Here is a 21,656-nt window from a genome sequence, read left to right on the forward strand (position 1 = left end):
GCGTCTATGTAGGTTAAATGCAACTTAAACCCAACACAATTTGTAGGATTAACCTTAAATAACAGGAGCTTGAGTGGGGAGTCGCGGCACTCGGAGGTTGCAGCGCTGCACAAAAACCAGGCCCGGCTTGACCTTGACGGGCCCGTGGTGTCAAAATCCACTTACACTCAATTTGAATCCATTTAGTTCAGCTTCTGGCAACCTTCAGCAATATGGCCTTTTATTTAAAATTCCATTATGTCCTCAGTAGTCTTGGAGCTTTTTAAAAGAGAGTGAAAAGAAGAAAAAGCGATGGACTACATGAACAGCACTGAGAGGAAAAGCAGAAAAAGTCGAGAGCAGGATCTTCCTGAATATTTCTCTCATATAAATTTGATTTATACTATCCATCAGTGTCTACATACACGTCACATGCACCTGTATTTGATATGAATATATCATTATATACTGCATATGTATATACATGCACATTTGAACATGAAATACTCGCAGTGCTTTGAATGTGTGACACTCACGTGATTTACTTTAGGAAACCTTTAGTTTCCCTCATCCAAACGAAGGTCAGAGGTCAAGGTCATCTTGGATCAGCTGCAGAACAGTAACCTGGAAGGTCACAGGGATTTAGTGTCCTGTGAGATGCCTGTCAACCTGGGACCCAGGCGCAGGACTTCAAGTTGAAGCTGTAAAACTCAGCACCATGTCCTGCTGATGTTTGATGGAAATACAGAACCTGTCCCAGTTTTTATATCATCGTCACAGCGGTGACCTTTTTATCATTGCATCAAATGTATGTGAAACATTTCATAACTCCAAACTCAATGTTTCATAACAGAGCTGGAATTGGAGGTTACTTACACAGCCAGAGATCCAGTAAGAGCAGCACAAACCAGGAGGATTACTGAGAATGAGAATCAACAACGGGCAGCAATCGGCAGCATTATATTCAGCTTGGATTAAGGCTTCTCTGTCCAATGACTCAAGCTGCAGTCTCCACTGTGCACACTGAGGGTTCACTGGAGGTCTATCTGATACTGTTGCCAAGGAGAACAATGCCTCACAAAAGATTATAAAGGAAGAAGTGAGCAGAAAAAAGAAGTTAGGACGAGGATCAAGGAGCTGAACACCTACAAGACTGGACGTAGCTTCAGGAGAAAAGAGATGTAGAGCAGAATAGAAGTTTCTTTTCTCTGAAATGCCATACATCTGTTTTAGAAAAATGTTTCTGCCTCAGATGCATCATCCAGTATTCAGGAAACACAGATCACTCTGCCTCCAGAAGCAGAGATGTTTCATAATCAAAGCTCTTCTCCTGACTCCAAACTTGAACAGTAACACAGACTGTAAGTTGCTTTTTCCAGATATTGTTTCGTTACAGTGCGTGCCAAAATTTCTCAAAGGTGGAGGAGCCTTTTGGGTAGAAGGGAAGAGGCAGAAGTAATCCTTCTAAAATACGTCTTCTTTTGGATCACAGTTTATTTATTATAGATTTGAACCCCAGTGATGCATGAGTAATCAAAGACGTCACTTCACTGTTTGTAGCCTGCATTCCAGTACATTTAGATTTTGGCTGCACCGCATTCCTCCATGATTTGCCTGAATCGAGGCGTCTCCCTAAATACCAACGGACTCGCTTTTTGGCTTTAATTCCTGCCTTGTTTCCTCTTCGCTAACGTTGGCTGAGCCAGACCTGCCTCAGCGCCAAGACTTATGACGATCATCAGATGAATGACGTGAGATTAACTTATTCACCACGGTGCTTTTTGAGCGTTCAGATAAAAGTCCCATGCTGGCTACAGAGAATTAGGATCTGAGTCTGTGCCACAGGTCCATGTGGTCCAGATTTGAATCCGAGGAAGAAAAAAAAAACTGCGACTTCAGTCACCGTTTTTGCCAATCACACGAGGAGCAAAAATCAGATCTGTGTGAGAGGAGGGGGGGTAAGAATTGGGAGACTTTGAGTTGAGTGTGAACGCAGTGCCATGCCACCATACTGACGGGGTTACAATGGCGTGAGAGCAGGGGCTGCTGGCCAGTGCTCCGGCACAGCTGAAATAGCAAGCAGCAGAGCCAGGAGCTGAAACCTTACACCCAGGCTTCTCACACTCCCCCCTCTCCCTCTCTCTCTAAACCCCTCTCTCCCTCTCTCTCGCCTTCTCACCTCGCTGCCTCACCCTGCCTCTCTTTGATCCGAGGTCCTGGCGTTGTCTTGCTCTTCACCATCATCATCATCATCGAGCCACCATCCATCCCGCTTCCTCCCAACTAATTCCTCCTCCGCTTCCAGTGGAGTGTGGTGGAGAGGTTATGGCCTCATTTGAATATTTGAATGTATATCACCCTCCTCCTCGCTGGGGCGTGGCGTCGTTTTACAGTCGTGCAGCTGTGCTGGTGTTATGGGACCATCTGCACAGGGCTCATTAAGTTAGCTAGGCAGCTAACGTGGAGAAAGAGCGTGTAGAGATGAAGAAGGGAGGGAGGCAGCTTATCCCTTTTCATTCTTCCTCTGTTGTAGAATAATCATTGCCCAGAACCAGGACTGGTTCCAGGGCCAGAGAAAGAAGAAGAAGAAGTAGAGGGAGGAGCAGCTCGAAAATCCCCTTTCCACCCTTCCAAAGTCACACACTTCCTTATCCTTCTGTATTTGCGTGTGATGTTGCTATGACTCCAGGCGTGTGTATGTGTATTGACGCATGAACACATGCACTGTAAATCATGCTTTCTAACAGAGTTTTAGTGCAAATACAAAACTGAAGAGCCTCTGTAAAGTCCAGAGTCTAGGACTAGAATTTAAGGGTTGCTTTTTTTGAGCCTTGAGTGTCTTTGCTTCATGGAAATAGTGTTTTTCTTTCTTTCAGAGCTGCTGAAAAGGTCTTAGAAGTAGTTAAATGTATGCTGCAGATACTCTGATGGCTCTTTAAAGTGCTGCTGAAATCCATCTCTCTGCTCTGATGTACAAACCCAGTTCACTGCGTCAGCGAGGAGTGTTTTTTCGCGGGCTTTCAGTCGATAGAGAGTGTACTTGTTTTCTGGCGGGCCGTGTCAGTGCAGGCATTAGATAACGTTTTATTTGATGGTGTTCAATGGCTGACTCGTCCTCACCTCTCGCCCAGGCCTCTCCTGCTCTCCAGCCCACACGCGCTCCCATGTAAAACCAAAACGCACACAGACATCCACCCACTGACTCATATACACACACACTCATAAACACACACTCTCTCCGCTCTCTCTCTCTCTCTCTCTGCATCCTTCCTCTGGAGGATTCTGGCAGTTGTTTATGTTATTGAACTGGTTATCACATTACAGCTGGAACACCACCAGGCTCAGAGAGAAAGAGTCCTCCTGCTCTCTCAAGAAGGGAAATAAAGGCAAAGGGAGTGCGAGGAAAAACAAGAGCAGGAGGAAGATGAGATAAGAATATGCTGAAATGTTGTTGCACTGCATTGATCAGCATCATTAGACTTCTTTGCTTACTTTGTGTGAACATTGGAAAACCACACAATCTGATCTTTCAGAGCAGTTTCGTCTGTAGGCAGGAAGAAATTATCGATGCTTTCATTACCCTTGAGTTAGTTTTGGCAGCTACGTGGTTATGAAGGAGCTATTGTAGTCGTGATTAAAAGAAACCAACACTGGCTTTTGGTAAGAAACAGGATTTGAACGGTCTCTGGTTTCATCCAGATGTAAACACCTGATCTACACGCTGCCGTTCGACAGCAGGTTGATCTAACTCTTCAGCTGGATTCTTTTCTGACATCAGTTATTCAGATCCGTCCAACATGCAAAGACAAGGGTTTACGTCAAAATAAAGACGCATCAACTCAGAAAACACGTCGTTACCAACAACACGTTTTGCTGCTTAATTTTCTGGACTGAATAACCTCAAACGTTTACCAAGAAAGGAAAAAAAATCTCCATTTATTGCACCGTATTGTGCTGTTTGGTTGAACTGTGTAGTCGGTGGCCTTGCTTGAGTTAAACAGAGTAGAAGGTCTAACTCCTGCAGTGTTGTACCTGAGCTCTGTGCTTGTAGCTATACTTCACAAGAAGCAGGAACACAATGGTTCAGCCTGCGTCTGCGCGCTCTGCCTCCTGAGTTACACTACCAAATGTAAATGACTGTTGATAAATCACTTCCTTTGTCACAGTCGGCAGCCGGTTAGTGGAACCCTGTGAATGATGAGAGAAGAGGAGAAAAAACAGATTTGGTGGTTAAAAAGTCGGCACTAGAAGTTATGGAAACTTCTTTTTTGCTCTGTTTTGCACACCCAGCAAGAATACATAATCCAGAGATGTGTTTTTTTTTTCCTTTCACCCCATGGTTTTCTCATCCAATCCAAAGAAGTGCTGCGCTTTCAAATCCCCTCTCTTCTTCCCAGCTTTGCTCCTTTTTACAAACCGATAGTCGTCGTCCTAAATATCCCGCCTGTGCTCCACCACAATTCACTTTGCAGGAAACTTTGTCTGACAAAAGCATTCGGAGAATGTTCATGAGGGGTGGTATCTACAAATTCCTGAATAAGACTTCTGTGACGGAGCCTTTCAGCCTCCATCAAAGGAGGCATCTCGCCGTGTTGCTGCAGAATCTAAATGGCAAAAAGTTTCACTCCCAACAATCGAGGAAGCATTAATACCCTGTGATAATAAAACGAGTTGACTTAGAGGTCGATTATTCCCTGACTCAAGCGTGACCTCAGGATTATAAGATCCACATCATATGGCCAAACTGTCGCTATGATTATACACAGTGGTGATTGAAGTGAAAACCTGGGTACTGTGGGTTAAAATGATTATGGATTAACATGACAGCGTGGTTTTCTCCTTGCCGTAATGCTGCCACCGGCTCCACTGAAGCAAAGCAAAGGAGCTTAGTGCTTTTAGCCCATAGTTCTGTTCTGTGGTAGCATCTGTCGGTATAGTATATTGTATATAGACACAACATACACACTCTAACACATGCTGGAGGGTCATAAAGCCCTGGTTTAATGCACTGACAGGGAGAGGGAGTGCGTGTGTGGGTAGGTGGGTGATACAGTATGAAGGAAGGCTTTTCACAGAGGACAATTCCTCTGGAGTCACAACAGGTGTGTGTGTGTGTGTGTGTGTGGCTGAGGAGAATTATGAGCTGGGCACTAAAAGGAGGAGGGGGGTTGAGGGGCTTATGAAGGGTCCCCTCTGCCCCACCTGTAGCCTGTCAGCTGTTGTAAGCCTGTTAAAACGTCAGCTGTTTCTGAGGAGAAGTGTGTGTGTGTGTGTGTGTGTGTGTGCGGTTGAGGGCGTGTGTTAGTCAATGTCAGGGAGCTTGTGGAGGTTGGGGGGGGGGGGGGGCGGCTCCGTGTGGCCCTCAACGCCCCATTGCACATCAAACACCTCGTCGCCTTTGGGGATTTGTTTGTGCACAACACAGCGCCTCGTGCCTGTGCTGAGCACCATTACGGTCCGGTCGTGCTTTGCCTCTTCCCTGCTCATCGAGCCTCTGTCAGACGACTTAGTCTGACCCAACGGAGTTAGAGCTAGAAACAGAGAAAAGACAGAACCTGTCACGTCTCACAGCCACTGTCACAACTGGAGCTTTTGTCTTGACAGTGAGTTTGATGTCCTCAAAGTATCACAAAGGGTTTGAGTCTGTAGCTTTGAGAAAATGTTCCTCCACCAAACCTGAAACATTTCTTCATTCAACAGAGAGGACAACTTTCTCAAATGCATCTGTCTAATGTTTTTATAACACAAATCAGCTGTCAGACGACTTTGCCAAAACAGAATAGTTGTCTAAAATGATCAGAATCACGATTTAAATCAGAAAGTATCTGATCAAAGACTGAGTAAACAAAACCAAAAATTCACCGCTGCCTTTGACAGTTTTCAGTATTTGGTGCTATGGAAACTTTTTGGTTCGCACATCAAAAAGATTTCTTGTTCCTGAAAACAAGAACAAACAGCTGGACATTTTGGCAGCAACGTTTCCAGATCTGGTGAGGAAAATGTGACGCGTGGCACCGCCACAACAAGTTTGGTGGATTGTGATTCTGTTGGAGACCTGGTGGACTCCTTGATGCGGTTTTTGTGTTTTCAGCTGTTTGTTTTGACCTTCTGTATACCAGACGGATCACTGTCTTCCTGTTTTACAAACTCTTATATTTGGGCTGCAACTTAAAAGTCATGGATTACTGTATCTAGTCAAAGAACAAACAAGTCAACAAATCCAAGCCGACATTCGACGCCAGCTTTAACCACCTGATTTAAACACATTTCACTTGATGTGTTTGAATCTAGACGTCTACTGTTATTTTTCCTGTAGCGTAAGCTGAATGTCTGCCGACTCTCCACGCTGCAGTCGGTCCTGCCGGCGTGGGAGTCACAGGTGTTGAGTGATTTATGGCTTTAATTTACTTGATAGATTAAAATATAATATAGCAACAAGCACAGAGCATTAATTAGGATAACACAGTGAGGTCCTGTTTCCCATAAGTCACTTGGCAGGGAACAGAAAGAGCTTACTACCACACATACACAAACAGAATACTGTACACAGGGAGGCTTAAGATACTTGTTTTTCTTATTATGAAATGGAGAAATGAATGGGAGTTAAGTGATTTAATCATAAAGAGAACAGTTGAGATGGGTATTTTGAGAAAGATTCAGCCAAAAACAAAAACCTGGACATTAATAATGTGCCCCTGAAGCTGTTCCAGTGTCCGAGTGAATGGTAAAAGTGGAGGGCTTGGAGCCTTTGTGGTGGCAGCTGAGTGAGGCAGACAGTTGAAGGGAACAGGTTGCTGCGTCTGTTAGGGCTCGTCTTGCTGCTCTTGACCTTTAACCTTTAGCTGTGACAGCTCCGGGGGCTGGGAGATACCAAATTTCCCCGGTTTGGGAGAGGCAGGCTGGGTGAGCAGGTCTGCCATGTTCCCTCAGATCTTCCTCTTCAGTTTAAACAAATGTCAGAGGCTTATTTAATCAGCATGTTTCCATGGACTTCAATGACATTTTATAGACAAAATGATTGATTAATTGAGTTTGCAAGTAAATTATGATGACAATAATCGTTAGTTGCAGTCTTAGCTAACACCAGGATGGTTTATTCTGAAAACATTACAACATTTACATTTACATTTAACACAAATATCCCATCTTCACCAATGCATAGGCTGTGGTTTCACCTAATATCAACCCTGTGTTGATATTAGATCATAACGTCTTTGATGGTGCAGACGTGAGTGGGTGAAAACGGGCTGTGAATTAGTTTGGGACAGCTGTGATCACAGAGGACCACAACGTGAAGAACAAGTAAAACATTAATTGTATCACTGTCATATTTCTGCAGTCAAAGTGTTGATTAAAGAGAAGCCTGGGCAGGTTTAGACAACACTTGAATCCAGGCTCAGATTTGCTCTGGATGCTGGCGCAGGAAGAAGTGGAGTAATGAGAGAGCCTTGTTGTGCGGATGTGTGTTTTCTTTTGGAAACGTTCATCTTGTGAGCTGTATTGTGCTGCGAGATTTGTCAAGAGTGTGACAAAAATGTGGAGAATTCCTCAATAATGTAGGTCACACACAAGAGAGAAGCTCACACTAGTGCCACACCAGAGAAAAGCTTTGTCATTTTTTTAATTTACCCCATCCTCCGAAGGGAGGCAGATTTGCATAATCAGGGTATTCACTGTCAAACCCTTGAAAGCATATCATGTTTATTCACAAACCTATTAGTCATTTCATACAAAGACAAAGTACCAAATAAGCTTGTCCTCAACAAAAGCTCTTGAGTTTTTCTTTGTGACGGTGCATCAGTCATGTGGCACACCTTCCACACAGAACAAAACACAAAAACAAATCTTTCTGCCTCACTGTTCCCAAGTATCTGTAGCTACATGGATGGATGTTTATCACTGCGAGAGCTGGAGCTTATACGCTTGTGTGTTTCCTTTCAACATAAATACACTTGCCTCTGGGCAAAGTAGCTGCTTCCTCTCACCGCTCGGTTAAAGAAGAGAGAACAGATATCCTTTCTCTCGGTGTTTGTGCCTCCCCCACCTCTCCTCAGTGCCGGATCCCCACCACATGTAGCCAGCACCACACAGTCTTGGCCAACGCTCGCGTTTGTCTCAGGAAGAGCGGAGGTAAGCTCATAGATCCCCATTTCAGGCTGCGGGCCAACACTGTGTGTTCAACATGGAGGGCCCACAGGCAGCCGCACACACACACACACAACAAATGTGGATGGCAAACAGGGGGAAACCTGGAGAAGGGGCAGCGAGATAAGGCCGTCACTGAGCACTTGTGTTTGTTGTGGAAGTAATTGTGTCCTCAGTGCTCTGACATTATGATTGTTGTGTTTAGCGGTGTTGTATATTTTTCCCATCCGTGGGCAGATTTCCTGCTCCTGATAGGAGAGGAGGGAGTTCATTTTTTCCACCCTCCCCTCACAGAGTTATCCATATAAGTTACTGCTTCAAGACCAAATTGGTCATTGGAATTTTTGCCCCTTGTTTAACCCGTTGGACTCTGGGCACAGACATGCCTGCGCTCATACATACATTCACTGTGCTGTGTGGAAACTCAATGACACAACTGTTTAGCAGACTCCTGGCCTCCCATTTCCCACACCCCCCAGCCCCCTCTGAGATTTCAAGGTCAGGAAAGGGCATGGGCTGAGAACCGTTCCTTGGGAAGCGGAGCCACTGTTGCAAACAGTCACAGACGGCGAATCTCTCCTTTTAAAGTCCTCTCTGCGGTCATCTTACCGTATCTCACCGAGTTCAGATCTATGAGGGTTTTGATTGCCACAGCTTTGGACGTAGCGTCAGATCAGAGGCGTCAGTGGCGGTCTTCATCGGAGCTGACAGGGATGGGAGATGTGGCGGTGCAGCCGGCGGAGTTTGACAGCACAGGAGTCATTTTTAAAACAAGTGTAGAGAGTTTGGGCCGAGCGGCACGAGACATTACCGGTGCGTTGAACTCCCCGACAGCTGAGCATGCAAGTATATATGTGTGGGGTAGTGCAGCGTGTGTGTGTGTGTGTGTGTTTGTATAGATTTCAGGGGCGGTAGAGGAGGGGGGGGGGCTTGAAGGGTCCACTGGAACAAAAGGTATGTAGGCAGCTGCCGTCCCACTGCCAGCAGCTCATGATCCAAATGCAGGATGTACACTCACATGTGCACCAGGGACAGATTGGTGTGCAGCGAGGATCTGACACGCTCAGCTAGGCAGCTACTGACTCCCTCATGCTCCCCACACACACACACACACACACACACACACATCACACTCACTCTACAGTGTTTCAAGCTTGAGCTCCTTATCATTTACACACTACATATTTTCAAACACATCCAGTATAGTCTCCCAGTGACAGTTAATCAATTATTTTGTTTATGAAATGTGTGGATTTATTTATTTATTTTTTTGAGTTCTCACAGCCGACATTTCTTAGTTGTGTCCAGCCAACAGTCCAGAGCCCAAAGCTGCTCAGTTCACACTCCTAGAAAACAGAGAAATCAACCTTCACATTTGATGAGCTGAAACCAGGGAATGTTCGGTGTCTTTGCTTGATAAATGATTTAAATTAGTATTTGATTCTTAAAAATTGTTGATGATTAATGGTTTGAAAAGTCTCCACCTCATTAGCCCTTAACAATTTAGGAGTTTCAGATTTTCATATCATACAGAGATAAACCAATAAATGTGCTACATACTAAATGATTAGCTGTGATGCTAAGCAAACATGATTTGTAGTAAATGGACTGAAGAAAAAAATCTCTTTAAAGAGCCGACTGACAAACACCTCAGTTGCCAACAGGGACACTGATGAATTGGTGGCAGTTGCTGAAGGCATATTAGGGCAAAGGGTGACCTGGGAGGGGTTTGGTGGTGCTGAGGGGGGGTGAGTGTGCTGTGTGAGTGTTTGGTGGGGGTGGGGGGTGACAAGAAGCAGCAGCAGTAGAGGAGGGGGGGCTGACAGTGGTGGTGTCCAGTGAGAAGGGTAATTTGGGGCGTCCAGAGTGAGGCGTTCCAGCAGCAGTTGTCACTTGAGCAGTGGATGGTAGAGCGGCACATGTGCTGCTCTGAGTTGGACCCTCGTTCTCTTCTCTCCGTTTCCCTCTGCGATCAGTGACGTGGACTATCTCGTACTCGGAGCTCTTTTTCAAATTAACTGGCCTCAATCCACAATCCAGACCTTTTTTTTTTCTTCTTCTGTTTGTGTCAGAGCACTTCCATAACACCTTTTGGTATCTTTGACGGTAAGAGCGACCGATCGAGACACTGCAGCTCTGAGTGTGTGTGTGTGTGTGTGTGTGTTACCCCCCCGCTGTAATTGGTTTGAATTGACACGAACCCCGCTTTGCTTAAAACCATAATTACTTCAAGAGAAAATGTCAAACTTGATGTTTTTAAGTGTTCACATCGCCTCTCTTCTGGCTGAAGCTAACCTTTTTTTTTTTGAAGTTTCTCCTGCTTGATTTGAAGTGCTGAGGAGACAGTCACAGAAATGTTTTTAGCTTTCTCTAATCAGTCCTGTAAGCCATCAGTGGGGTGCCCTGCTGGCGCCTCTGAGGACTTTCCGAGGTAGATAGCGAGGAGTGCGAGGTGACTCGCTGTGTGGCCTGTTCACCGTCGTCAGCCGCCAAGCTGACATCTTCCCCAGCCCCGAAATCTGCCGAGAGAGGATCGAGGTGGGGGGGTGGGGGGCTGTTGTGAAGATTTATGGTTGATGGCTTGTGTTGTCGAGCAGCTCATAACATCACACCTGTTCTTTTTCTTTCTTGAATTGAAGGCTTACATGGCCATTAATGTGTGGAGTGAGTGCCCTTGACACCTGTTAAAACCATAATGTGGGCTTCAAAAGCACACACCGATATAATACTTTGAAGATGCGTAGTTGATGGTTTACTTTGACCTTGGTGTTCTCTCTGCTCATATCTTGGCTTTTCAAAGCCAAGTCAGTCAAACAGAAGGTAAATAACAGGAAGTTGTTTATCTATGCTCAGTAGCCTGGAGGTATTCCTTCAGAGCTCAGGAGACAGCAGCATTATCTTTATTTTCTTACATCAAAAATGATCTGTCTGCCTCCATATCTCAGGATTTAAAGGATCACTCGCCCGAACTACAGATCTGTGAGAGATGGCTACATGAATCTTCTGTGTGTCCCGATGCTATAGAAGCTAGCATTTAATTTCAGCATCTTGAGGTGTTGAATCACTCGCTCAGCGCTGTTACAATACTGTCACACATGCCTGTTTCTACATTTTCATGGGCTCGCCTGGTCGCCTGCCTCATTTTAAAACACCGAGTCGAAGAGCGGGCGGACTCGCAGGTCTCCAAGCAGCTGCTCAACACTTGTTTTGAAGGGTATCTTGACAACAAAGCCTCCCTGGCTCCATCTCCTGTGGCCAGATTGAAAGATGCCTCTCTGAGCTGAGGGAGCTCGCCCCTCGAAATGACCACACACATAAACAGTCACGACAGAGTCAGTTTATTCAGTGTCACTGCAAAAGACCTGTTTTCTTCAGGGAGGGTTAATCTGCTGAAAGGGTTGCAGTTCACTCCTCAGAGCAGCTGTGTGTGTGTGTGTGTGTGTGTGTGTGGCAGACTCTCGGCTGAGTGTTTATTATTATTGAGTGCCTTCAGCATACTTGCGGTGCCCACATTTCATACTTAACGATGGATAACTCTCACAAACCATTTTGTGGTGCACGCTAAAAATAGGCAGGTGTTATTGTTTTTAAAACAGCAGCATTCCTCCTCCCACTCACCTGCATTCATGAAAATAAACCTGATAGCACTTGTGATAAACAGCGTGTCGGTTGTCTTCATCTCACCTGTCTGGCCCCGGCGTGAGGCGATGGGAACGTGTCTGACTGCTGATGCCAAACGTTCATATTACGCACGTCAAGTCCGGCCTGCACACCCTCAAGTGTCACGTTGATGTCATCAGTGTTTTGTCTCGAAGGCATTTTTCTCTGTCGCAGACCTTTTGTTGTTTTGCTACTGCAGATTTGAGACAATGAGAAAAGCTGTGAGGGAGGGAACCTGCAAACCGCCTTAAAAAACTTATTTTACATCTCAGGAGGTTCATTCCAAAACACTGCGCTGTTCGTCCTGATGGAAAAGATTCTAGAGATCATCAGTGATCAGACAGCGAGACAAACAAGGGCATTGTTAGAGTAACTCATTTTTATCAGAATGTGGTTACACAATTTACAGTGATAACACAGAGGCAGAGTTGACACTGGTAGTCGAACCTCTGTTAGGAAGTTAATTAGCTCATAGCTGCAGCTAATAATTATTTTCATTATCAGTTTCACTTGCTTTACAATATAAAATGTTCTGAGAGTTTATGTGGACGTCTTCAGAAATATTCAGTTTCCAGTGATGAACTGAAAACAATCCTCACATTTGAGACTCTACAACCAGCAACTGTTCATCATTAATGACTAAAATGATTATTGATCTTGAAAACAGTTAATGAGTACTTTACTGTCAGTTCATTGATGAATTGATTCAGCACTAGATAAGCACAGCACAGACAGATAATTAATGGAAGACAGGTTTAGTTGAGGTTCTCTCAACTCCAGGTCAAATAAGCAATTTGAAGACCTCATCAGCATAACGACTAATTGAACTAATTATGAACACAGGAGTCTATCATGTCAATAATCATCAGTTGCTGTCCGCCATGTTGTGAGAGTGCACTAACAGATTTTTTTATACTGTACTGACGTGAATCTGTGCCTGGAATGAACAGAGCAAACAGTCTGAAGATGTTGCCTCGGGCTCTAAGAACTTGTGACAGACATTCTCACCATTCTTGACGTTTATGTTTTGTTTGTTTTTTTTTGGCCCTTATTGATCTGAGTCCTTTGACGTTGGATATCGGCTAATTCTGTCTCCCATCTGATGCTTATATTTACCGAAGTATTGATTAAATATGTATCTGTCACACTGAAAGAAACAGCTGTAGGCTGACACCTTATTTTCACTGCTTTATTTTAGCAGAGGTCGGTCCTTCAGCCCCTGATCATAAAGATCAGGACATCTTGATTTAGTAGAATGATTATTAAATACATTATCAGGTTAATTGATAATGAAAAATCTGGGCACCTTTTATTACAGCGTCTGTAGCATTGGTGGTCCGATTGGAAACCTCGGCAGGTGAGCTGCTTCGGTGCCAACGAACCAGAAAAACAGAAAAATCCTCTCCTAACTGTAAGATCTCTCTCCTCCATTGTTCCTCCGGCTCCTCCAATCATCTCACACCTCTCAGGGGATGGGTGCGTCTCTCTTTACCTTCAGCAGTGATGTAACCTGACAGGTCAAACCGCATAGTCCACGCTGCTGCTGATGCAGTGACAGGGGAAAGTCTCGGAGTCAACAAGAAACCACACTAAAAGTATTGTGAGACCTGCCAACAAGTCGTCTCTGCTCCACATGCTCTGAGCTGCTGGACAAAAGGCATGATTGTGAGTCTGTGTGTGTGCACTCAAATGTACGTGCATGGGTGTATTATGGGTATTATCAGGGTATTTTTGCTGTATTCATGCCAGAGGCTTTGAGCACAAACAGTAGATCAGTGGCAGTTAGGGCGCCCTGTGTTAAGTGTGTGGGTTTGTTTGTTTTTATGTATGTGTTTGGGAGTGTGTGTACGTGCTCGGGTAGACTGCGGTATTGACAGCGGGCCGGCAGCGCGGGCGTGATTCACGAGCCGAGAGGCACACGTCTCTTTAGCACCCCTCCCATCCCGTCCCATCCCCCAAACCACCACCTCAGAAGTGCTGCCCTTGCACTGCATCAGCCCTCCCCTCTCTCCCCCACCTCTCCAAAGTCTCACCCATGATTGGTTAAGAGGAGGAGGGGGAGGGGGAGATCATATTCCACTGCCAGGGTTGGCAGCGTAGACGCACAGGCACAATAACAGTTACAAGCCAGACTTCAGATATGAGGCCAGCAGCTCCATCCACCCCTTCACTCCACCTGCTGATGCTTCTGCCACAAAATCAGCCATAGGGTATCGTTGATATAGCAGAGATGCATGCTGGGTGACTGAAGCCTGAGTGTGGCGGGAGCCGTGTCCAATGGTTGCCCGGGAACATGAGGCAACAGGCTGTAAATATCACACAGCTGGTGCTGGCAGAACACCCTCAAGGTTGGGCCGCAAACCGAGCCTCACCAGGTCAGATGAGGGAATTCAGCGGCCCAGCTAGACGCCAAACTCCCCCCCCCCCCAAGGCCTCCAGCTTCGACCCCATCGGCAGTTCTGTCTGTGCCCCAATGAGGAACAAGCTCTCTCCTCTTGCCCCCTCCCTCCTAAAACCTGATTCATGATTACAGTGTACCTCCATGCTGGCGGGTTGTGTATGAACCCTGGCATTAATGCCTTCATGATGACAGCAGCTCTACATGCAGATATGTGCAGCTTAAAGGAGCACTCCAGCAATTTAGAGTTGCACTTTGGTAAAGTTGGGGGACTCACCAGAGACAGAGGACAATGTTGAGGAAGAAGTTGAGCTGTTTTCTGACCTCAGCGGCAAGAACGGGCCAAATTCCAAAAACCACTTAATCCCACATAAAGCAGCTCAAGAGCATAATTTGATTAGACACCTCCCAGCCTGGTGAACACCCACATCTTTAAAATGTCACGTCCCCAGTTTGTAATACGTGACATTTCCTCAGGATTCTCTAAGCCCGAGATGATATCTTGAAGGCATGATCAGAGCCATCTTCTCCGAGCTGAGGCTGGTGGTTTGTGGTTTCATTCTGTCAGACCGACAGTCCGAACCCTCAGATTGTTTCTGTTCAGAGCGTCACACACCTGCTGATTTGATTTCATGTGATTCCCAGTTGTGCGGAGCATCATTTGTCATCTCGTGCTTCGTCCATCACGTCAGGCTGGTTCGAGTGGACGCTGAGTGATGAATGAATATTGGTGAAATATTGATCCGCCCTGACTTGAGTGTGAGGGACAGATCAGTCATTTTGATAGCCCGCTGCAGAGGTCATGACTCCGGCAGCTACACGCAGGCAGGTCGCCCTCCTCTTGAAACCTGACGCCTTGAAGTCCTCTGCAGATCTCGAGGTGACTCCTGAGATATTTTGCCAATACAGCATGCTAACTGATATGAGCATTTTTCATACATTTCATCAACAGTTAACATGATTTGTAAAGACGTCATGACACACAACCTCTGCTATTTGTTGGACACGTTCATCCAGCATGCCTCAGAGTAACATGTATATTTTTAGCACTGACTGATTTGGCTCCAGAGTGTGTTCAATAACAGAAGGTTGGCTTGGACTCCTCTCCTTTAAGCTGCACTGTTGGCAATACTTCTCTGTGCATCCAGCCTTAATTAACTGAGACATTGTTGATTCATTGAGCTTTTATTAAAACAGATGTGTTTCCTTCCAGACACGACAAAACTAAACTTGTGAAGCAGCAGTTTGGCTACAGATACATAATCTGTAATGTCTTACAAGAAATGATTCAGATTCAGATATTTTTCAGATCACGTTTTCACGCCTTCAATTCACAGTTGTACCTGAATTCAAATCAGTGAACATTTATTGACAGTGGAGTGAAAAGAAATCTACATTTCCTCCCTTTTTGGTCATTTAAGTGTTAGCCCAGAAACACCAACTGCAGTATCAACATTAGTAAACAATGGCCAGCGATTCATAGGGCAAATTTAAGAAGGATGCATTTTTCGCTGAAATACTAGTGATTGTGGACCTGGGTTCAGGGTCAGGATTATCTGTCTCACTCTGGCGTTGCTAACAACTCTAATGGCTGCATTTTCTTGCAAATAAGCCTGTTTACTGCCTCAGTTATTTCCTTTGGCTGGACGAGTGTGATTTGGAAGTGGCTGTAGTTGTTTCTCCGTGTGAAGGCTTTAGAGTAAAATCGTTTTTTGGTAGCTTTATCTGTTTTGAATTGGGTCTGTATCTGTAGCTTTGCATTAATATGACCCTGTGTCTGCGTCTCTCTCTTATTAACATCCCTGCTAGGTAATTAAATTCACTTGCATTCATCACAGTTGGCATGAGCACATGCACCTGCGTTGATGTTTCAGACAATTCCTACAACATCAGCAGCATTTGCGCCTCGCTCCACCCGTAAAGAACAGGAGAAGTGGAGGTTGGTGTAATCACAGTTGGGGCTGGTGCAGATGGTACAGTGGGGGTCTGCAGTGGAGCTGGTCGCGGTCAGGCTCGGCAGATGTTGGTGCTGAGTGGGAAAAGTGATGGATTTCTCAGCAGTCCTCTGGCATGGCTCCAGCAGCAGACAACCACCTTCACCATCACCCTCTCTGCCTCGCAACTACCAGCCCCCCTACCACTGACTGTTATCTCTCTGCTCCAGGCTGCTACCACTTAACACACCAGGGCAGTAAAGGATGGACATGCAGGAAGACACACACACATGCAGGAGCACAGATAGATAACACACACCTCAGCCTGACCGATATATTGATGCTCAGTGTTGTATTAGAGACTTAACCCTCATCTGAAATGACTGAAAATAGTTTTAGACCTGGTCCAAAGGTTTGTCGTGATGCCTCATCTTAATGTCAGTGAATGTCCGTAAACCTGCTTAGAAATTGTATTTTAAAAGGTATGTAAACTTAAACTTTGTTTACTTCATATTTTCTTGTAAAGTTTACTTAAAATGTAACTGTATTTTGTTGTTTTTTCCAAGTGTTGGCAATGCTCTTGAGTGAACAGTTCTGTTTACTCAACAGAATCCAGCACAATAAATAAATATTAGTCAGCTGGGTTCCTTTCTATTTAAAGGACACGCCGCTGAGTGTACCTAAAGTCAAGAAAAGTGAGGCTAGTGTTTGTGGGAGCGAACCAAATGAACCTATTTTGACACCTTTAAAATAAATCACTGCAGCTCGGTTCAGGCTGCAGGACAGGGTCAGTCGCCCAGAAGCAACCTGTCTGATTCTGTGATGATCTTAATCCCGCAGGGTCGGAAAAATGAGGTGACAATTATCCACACAGTAAAAATACAGAACAGAACAGACACAGTTCTAATCTTTGTTGTGTCCTGTGAAGAGGTTTTCCTGAAGTCAGTGATCCTGTGTTTTCAGGCACAGCTGAAGCTGTCTGAAGCAGCGTGGCCATATACAGTGCACTCAGATGATTTAGGAAAGCACAGGTGTTCCCTCAGAGAGTGTGTGTTGGTTTTTTCTGTGTGTCATGACTCAGTCTCAGCCCTGCACCACTCCCCTGCAGGTTGTGACACATTCAGCCTGTGGCAGAAACGTTGGTGGCGATGTATCAGTAATATCGAGGGCAGTGGCAGCCCTAGAGGACGGCAAGGCAGGTTGTCAGGAGGAAGGTCAGCAGTTCACAAACCTCGACCGACCGGGAAAATCTGGGTGACGTGCCCTTTAGCAAGTCACTTAACCCCTGATTGCCCGAGGGAAGCTTGTTGTCCATCTGTAGAAGACTAGTCGTACTGGAAGCTTCCAGCAGTGACTGTGTCCAACTTTACAGCCGAATAAGAACATCCCTGTTCATTTTCTCCTCATGAATTGATGTTGAAATCGGAATATTGCCCTCGCGGCTCATGGCTTTCCACCCACGTCGTTGGAACAGGAGATTGAAGCTTTGAAATGTTTAATGGCCGCAGCAACAGATGTCAGGGATAATGATGCGATGTAACATTTTCTAACTGTTCTTTTATGGACTAATCTTTGTTGTAGGCTGCCCGAGGCTATGACCTGATGTGCCCTCTCTAAAGCTTAGTGGACACATTAGTACAGTGATAGTGTTTCTGTTTCTTTTTTCTAATGCTCAGTTAAGACACTTTTTGTTGCCTAGATTTGGTTTTTGCCAGTTATACGCTGTTATCCCTGTTGAATAATATCTTTCTTAGTACTTGTTATATCTCAGACATTTAAAGCTAATTTGTGTTTGTCTCATATATTCAGGCTGGTAGCTCTTTAGGTGGATTTAAAGCTTCCTTGTTTTGTCCAGGTACATTTTCTGAAGACACCAAGACGCCAATCCAAATTACAGGGAAGAGCTAAAATGATGTAGAAATACTTTGCAAGTACATTGAAGGCTTTTTTGACTAGCTTGATACAAATGTGCATGAAATCATCTCGCATTAGATTGGGAAGAGGCATCACTGATCTTTATCAACACAGAGTTGCAGAGTTTATCCACAGGGATGATTCATTTTTCATCAAATCTCCACAGATGTAATATTCTAGCATCTGCAGAGATGTGGATGTAGCCGCTGCACTTTTAACGTTTGTGCAGTTTCCTCAAAAGATCTGGATTCTTTTGCTCCACTTTGTGCCTTTATGTCCATATTCCCTGTTATAAAATGTAAAAGAAGAGCTTGTCATTGGCCCCTTGTGAAATAAAGCGTCTTAACGTTTTTAGGCATTCCCCGGGGTTCTAATCTGGGTCTGCTGTAGATTGCTAATTATCAGCGTTTATCTTTTCATTGTCCAGAGCCTGTCTGTCGCTCCTGCCTGCCCAGCGAGGCAGCAGACACACTCCAGGCCCTCCGCTTCCCATGTGAGCGCAGAGATTCTGCCTGACATCAGACATGGGAAGCGAGCTCCGGCAGCATGAAGGGTAAAAGGTCGAGACTTGACCACCCCGGGCAGATAAAGCAGCCTTTTCATGTGTGTTCAGCCCACAGCCTAAAGACATATCCCTCAGCGCGCTGCCTTTGAACTTCACCACCGAGTCCCCCGCTCACTCTGTGGCTAATGACGGCTGAGAGAGAATGAACACACACCTCGTTATTATTTAGCTCAAATATGCCACCAAAACCTCTCTGCTCGTGTAATTTGAAACTGAATGAAAAGAATGAATGTACAACATATTAGGAACACCTACTCTTTTCCAGAGTTACACTAATGAGGTGATGCAGGTAGAATTCATTATCCTTCACTGATCTCTCTATTAAATCCTCAGAGATGCAGATGAAGAGAATCAGAGGAGTTAAAGATGCATTTTTAAAAAACGATTGTGCTAAAGGGGCTGGAACTGAATCTGATAAAGATGTTGCCAATAGTTTGTACATTCGGTTCCTGCAGCTCTCTGTAGATTTTCCATGTAGAAACCAGGCTCAGGCAGCCTCCACTTCTTCATCAAGCCTTTTTACAAAACAATTATGACACTCATAACTCCCTCTTTCTTCAAGCCCCCCTCCACTCTCCTCCATCAGTGCATAATTCATGAGCAACTCATCGCCAAAGCTAAGCCAATTGCATCCACTCTAACCGAGTGTGCTGTGCATCGCCCACAGCAGCACAAAAGGACTGTCAGTCCCATGACAGACTATTTCACGTTCTTTGTTTCATAAGAATGGATGTAAATAGAGGGCGTTCTTCTTCTGGTGCTCTCCCAGGTAGAGGGAATGCAAACAATGCTGGAGAGCTGGTGTGGTGTCTGCACTCACGGCTTTCCAGATGCTTCAGCTCTGTAATGCTGCCACTTGGCTCCCACCGTCATGTGTGTGTGTGTGTGTGTGTGTGTGCTGTGCTGTGTGTACAGACAGTCTGTATGTATATATAGAGCGCTATTTTTAAAGCTGAACCACAAATAGTAGTAACGGGGCCTAAAACGGTCCTCGCCTCTGTTGCCATTCCTGGGCTGCTGCCGCCTTCTCATTCATTCATGAGTTTGCATGAATTTGCAGAAACACTCTGGGCTTTTTCCCTCTGCTCTGCCCTTTTTGAAACACATTATGCACCCATCCTGTTTTTGATCAGGCATCGCAGCGTATCGCAGACCACCCTTATTTCATGGTTAGTTAGATGCACGGTGAATTAGACACACGTTTTTACACTCTTTATCTTTCTCTGTGTCACAGAGAATTAGGCCGGCGTTCAGTTTAGGTAATAAGGCGTAATGTTATTACCGGACACAAAACAGCACAGGACAGCCTGTTTTTAAACGCTGAGTGTCATCGGTGGAAATCTGCCCACTCATACCTGCTTCGCAGACATGTCAGGCATCTATAATAAGAGTTTGGAAAATCTGAATATGGAAAGGAAAATTGCTTTTTAATCCTAACGACCACGTGTTTGGATATTTTGTGCAGTTGAATGTGGAATAATTTCCTTCCAGTGTCGTGTCAGCTGTCATATTCCGCTGCCACTATCAACACACATCACGTTAAACCCAGACTTAAACCTGTTTCCTGTCAAGAAATGAGCACAGAGCAGGACAGTGTTCGGAGATGGAAAATATGTAGAATCCACAGACTGTGTGACTCCTCTCCGCTCTGCCTTCGATTGGGGATTCACATTCGGCGTGTCAGGCGGCCCCGGCCCGGGCAGCCGGTTGCCGCGGGCGACCAGCAGATCACTGATGTGGCGGTGATGCCTCTAATGAAGCTGACACAGCACAGCCTCCCTCCTCGCGGGCCCCTGAGGGCCTCCTGCTCTGCGTGTAGCACCACAAACACTCCCACCCCCCCCACCCCCTTCATGTTTCAGCCCTGTGTGCTTCTGATTTGATGGCAGCCTCAAATGCATTGCTGCATCATTTATTCCCTCATATATGAGGGGGTCAAGGCAAAGACAGTGTTTGTAGTAGTTAAAGTGGGTCAGAGTATACAAACAAAGCCTCTCTGCCCCTTTTCAGAGTTTCTCTCTCTCGCTCAGTCTCATCAATGCCTCTGTGTTGTTTTCCAGGAGCTGCCCAGCTGAGGTGAAGGGGAGGGCAGTGGATCCCAGTTCAGGCTGAGTGTGGATGACCTGCTCCCGGAAACAGGACCATGATCTGAAGAGGGCACCGCACACTGAACCCCACTCTTCCTCTCCTCCTTCTCCCTCCTTTTTTCTTTTTCTTTTCTTTTTTTTTTTTTTGGTTTAAACCTACGGGGTGACAGCCTCCCTGCTCGGCTGCTTCCACCAGAGTCAGCGCGCACGGAGAGAACACACTGACAGACATTAGAGACTTTAGGAGGAGGAAGAAATACGACGACAGTCATCTGTGACCTCTGACCTTGCCGCTTCCCCCTGCTCCTCCCACCACGACACCGGCAACATGGGGAGGAAAAAGATTCAGATTCAGAGGATCACAGACGAACGCAACAGACAGGTTAGTACCAGTTAAGTGAGCAAACAATATCAGAGTCAGCTAGCAGCTGCATCGGTGATCAGGTTAGAGAGCAACAACAACACAGGACGGTGACAAATACAAGGAAAAACCTCAGTAAATGAGTGGAGAAAAACAACAAGTTCAGATGCTTCTATAGAGACATGAGGGAGATTTTGTTGCTCGCTCTTCACCACCATCAACAAAACACCACCTGAAGAATGTTGAATGATAACAATGTTCCATCCCTCCTGTAGAGTTTAGAAGCTGAAGCTGTTCTGGACACTTGTAGGTTTCATCATGATGCATTAAATGACACAGTTAGTTCATGTACCCAGCTTTAACTCTGCGTATAACCAGGTGTTACTCTCGTCCATCCTGCTCAGATTTGAGAAATGATCACTTTCACTCCTCCACATTCCACTGTGGTGACAGAAAAGTTTAACTCATGCAATAACAAATTCCCACAGGGATCCTTTCTGCTTTCACATGTGGCATGAACAGCACTGTAGCTGTTCCACAACAGAACAATATAGTAGCATCATGTTTTATGAGGCTCATATGACTCTGCAGAGCCATCATGAGTCCCCCCACA

At 45.4% G+C, this 21,656-nt stretch overlaps 1 protein-coding gene across 12 annotated transcripts in view; it reads left to right on the top strand.

Moving 5' to 3' along the window:
• Positions 1-21,656, top strand: part of mef2d (myocyte enhancer factor 2d) — an 81,027-nt gene that overhangs the window by 9,303 nt on the left and 50,068 nt on the right. For 10 of the 12 annotated variants that reach the window (XM_018678678.2, XM_018678683.2, XM_018678685.2 and 7 more), the window contains exon 2: positions 20,656-21,064. In XM_018678678.2, the coding sequence (XP_018534194.1) occupies positions 21,011-21,064 (54 nt within the window). In that variant the 5' untranslated portion in view covers positions 20,656-21,010. Of the gene's footprint in view, positions 1-8,180; positions 8,938-9,815; positions 10,231-20,655; positions 21,065-21,656 lie in introns of those variants that run through there. The other 2 variants (XM_018678680.2, XM_018678679.2) reach the window with 2 other exon arrangements.

Source organism: Lates calcarifer, linkage group LG15, assembly GCF_001640805.2.
Source record: "Lates calcarifer isolate ASB-BC8 linkage group LG15, TLL_Latcal_v3, whole genome shotgun sequence".
Lineage (NCBI taxonomy): Eukaryota > Metazoa > Chordata > Actinopteri > Centropomidae > Lates > Lates calcarifer.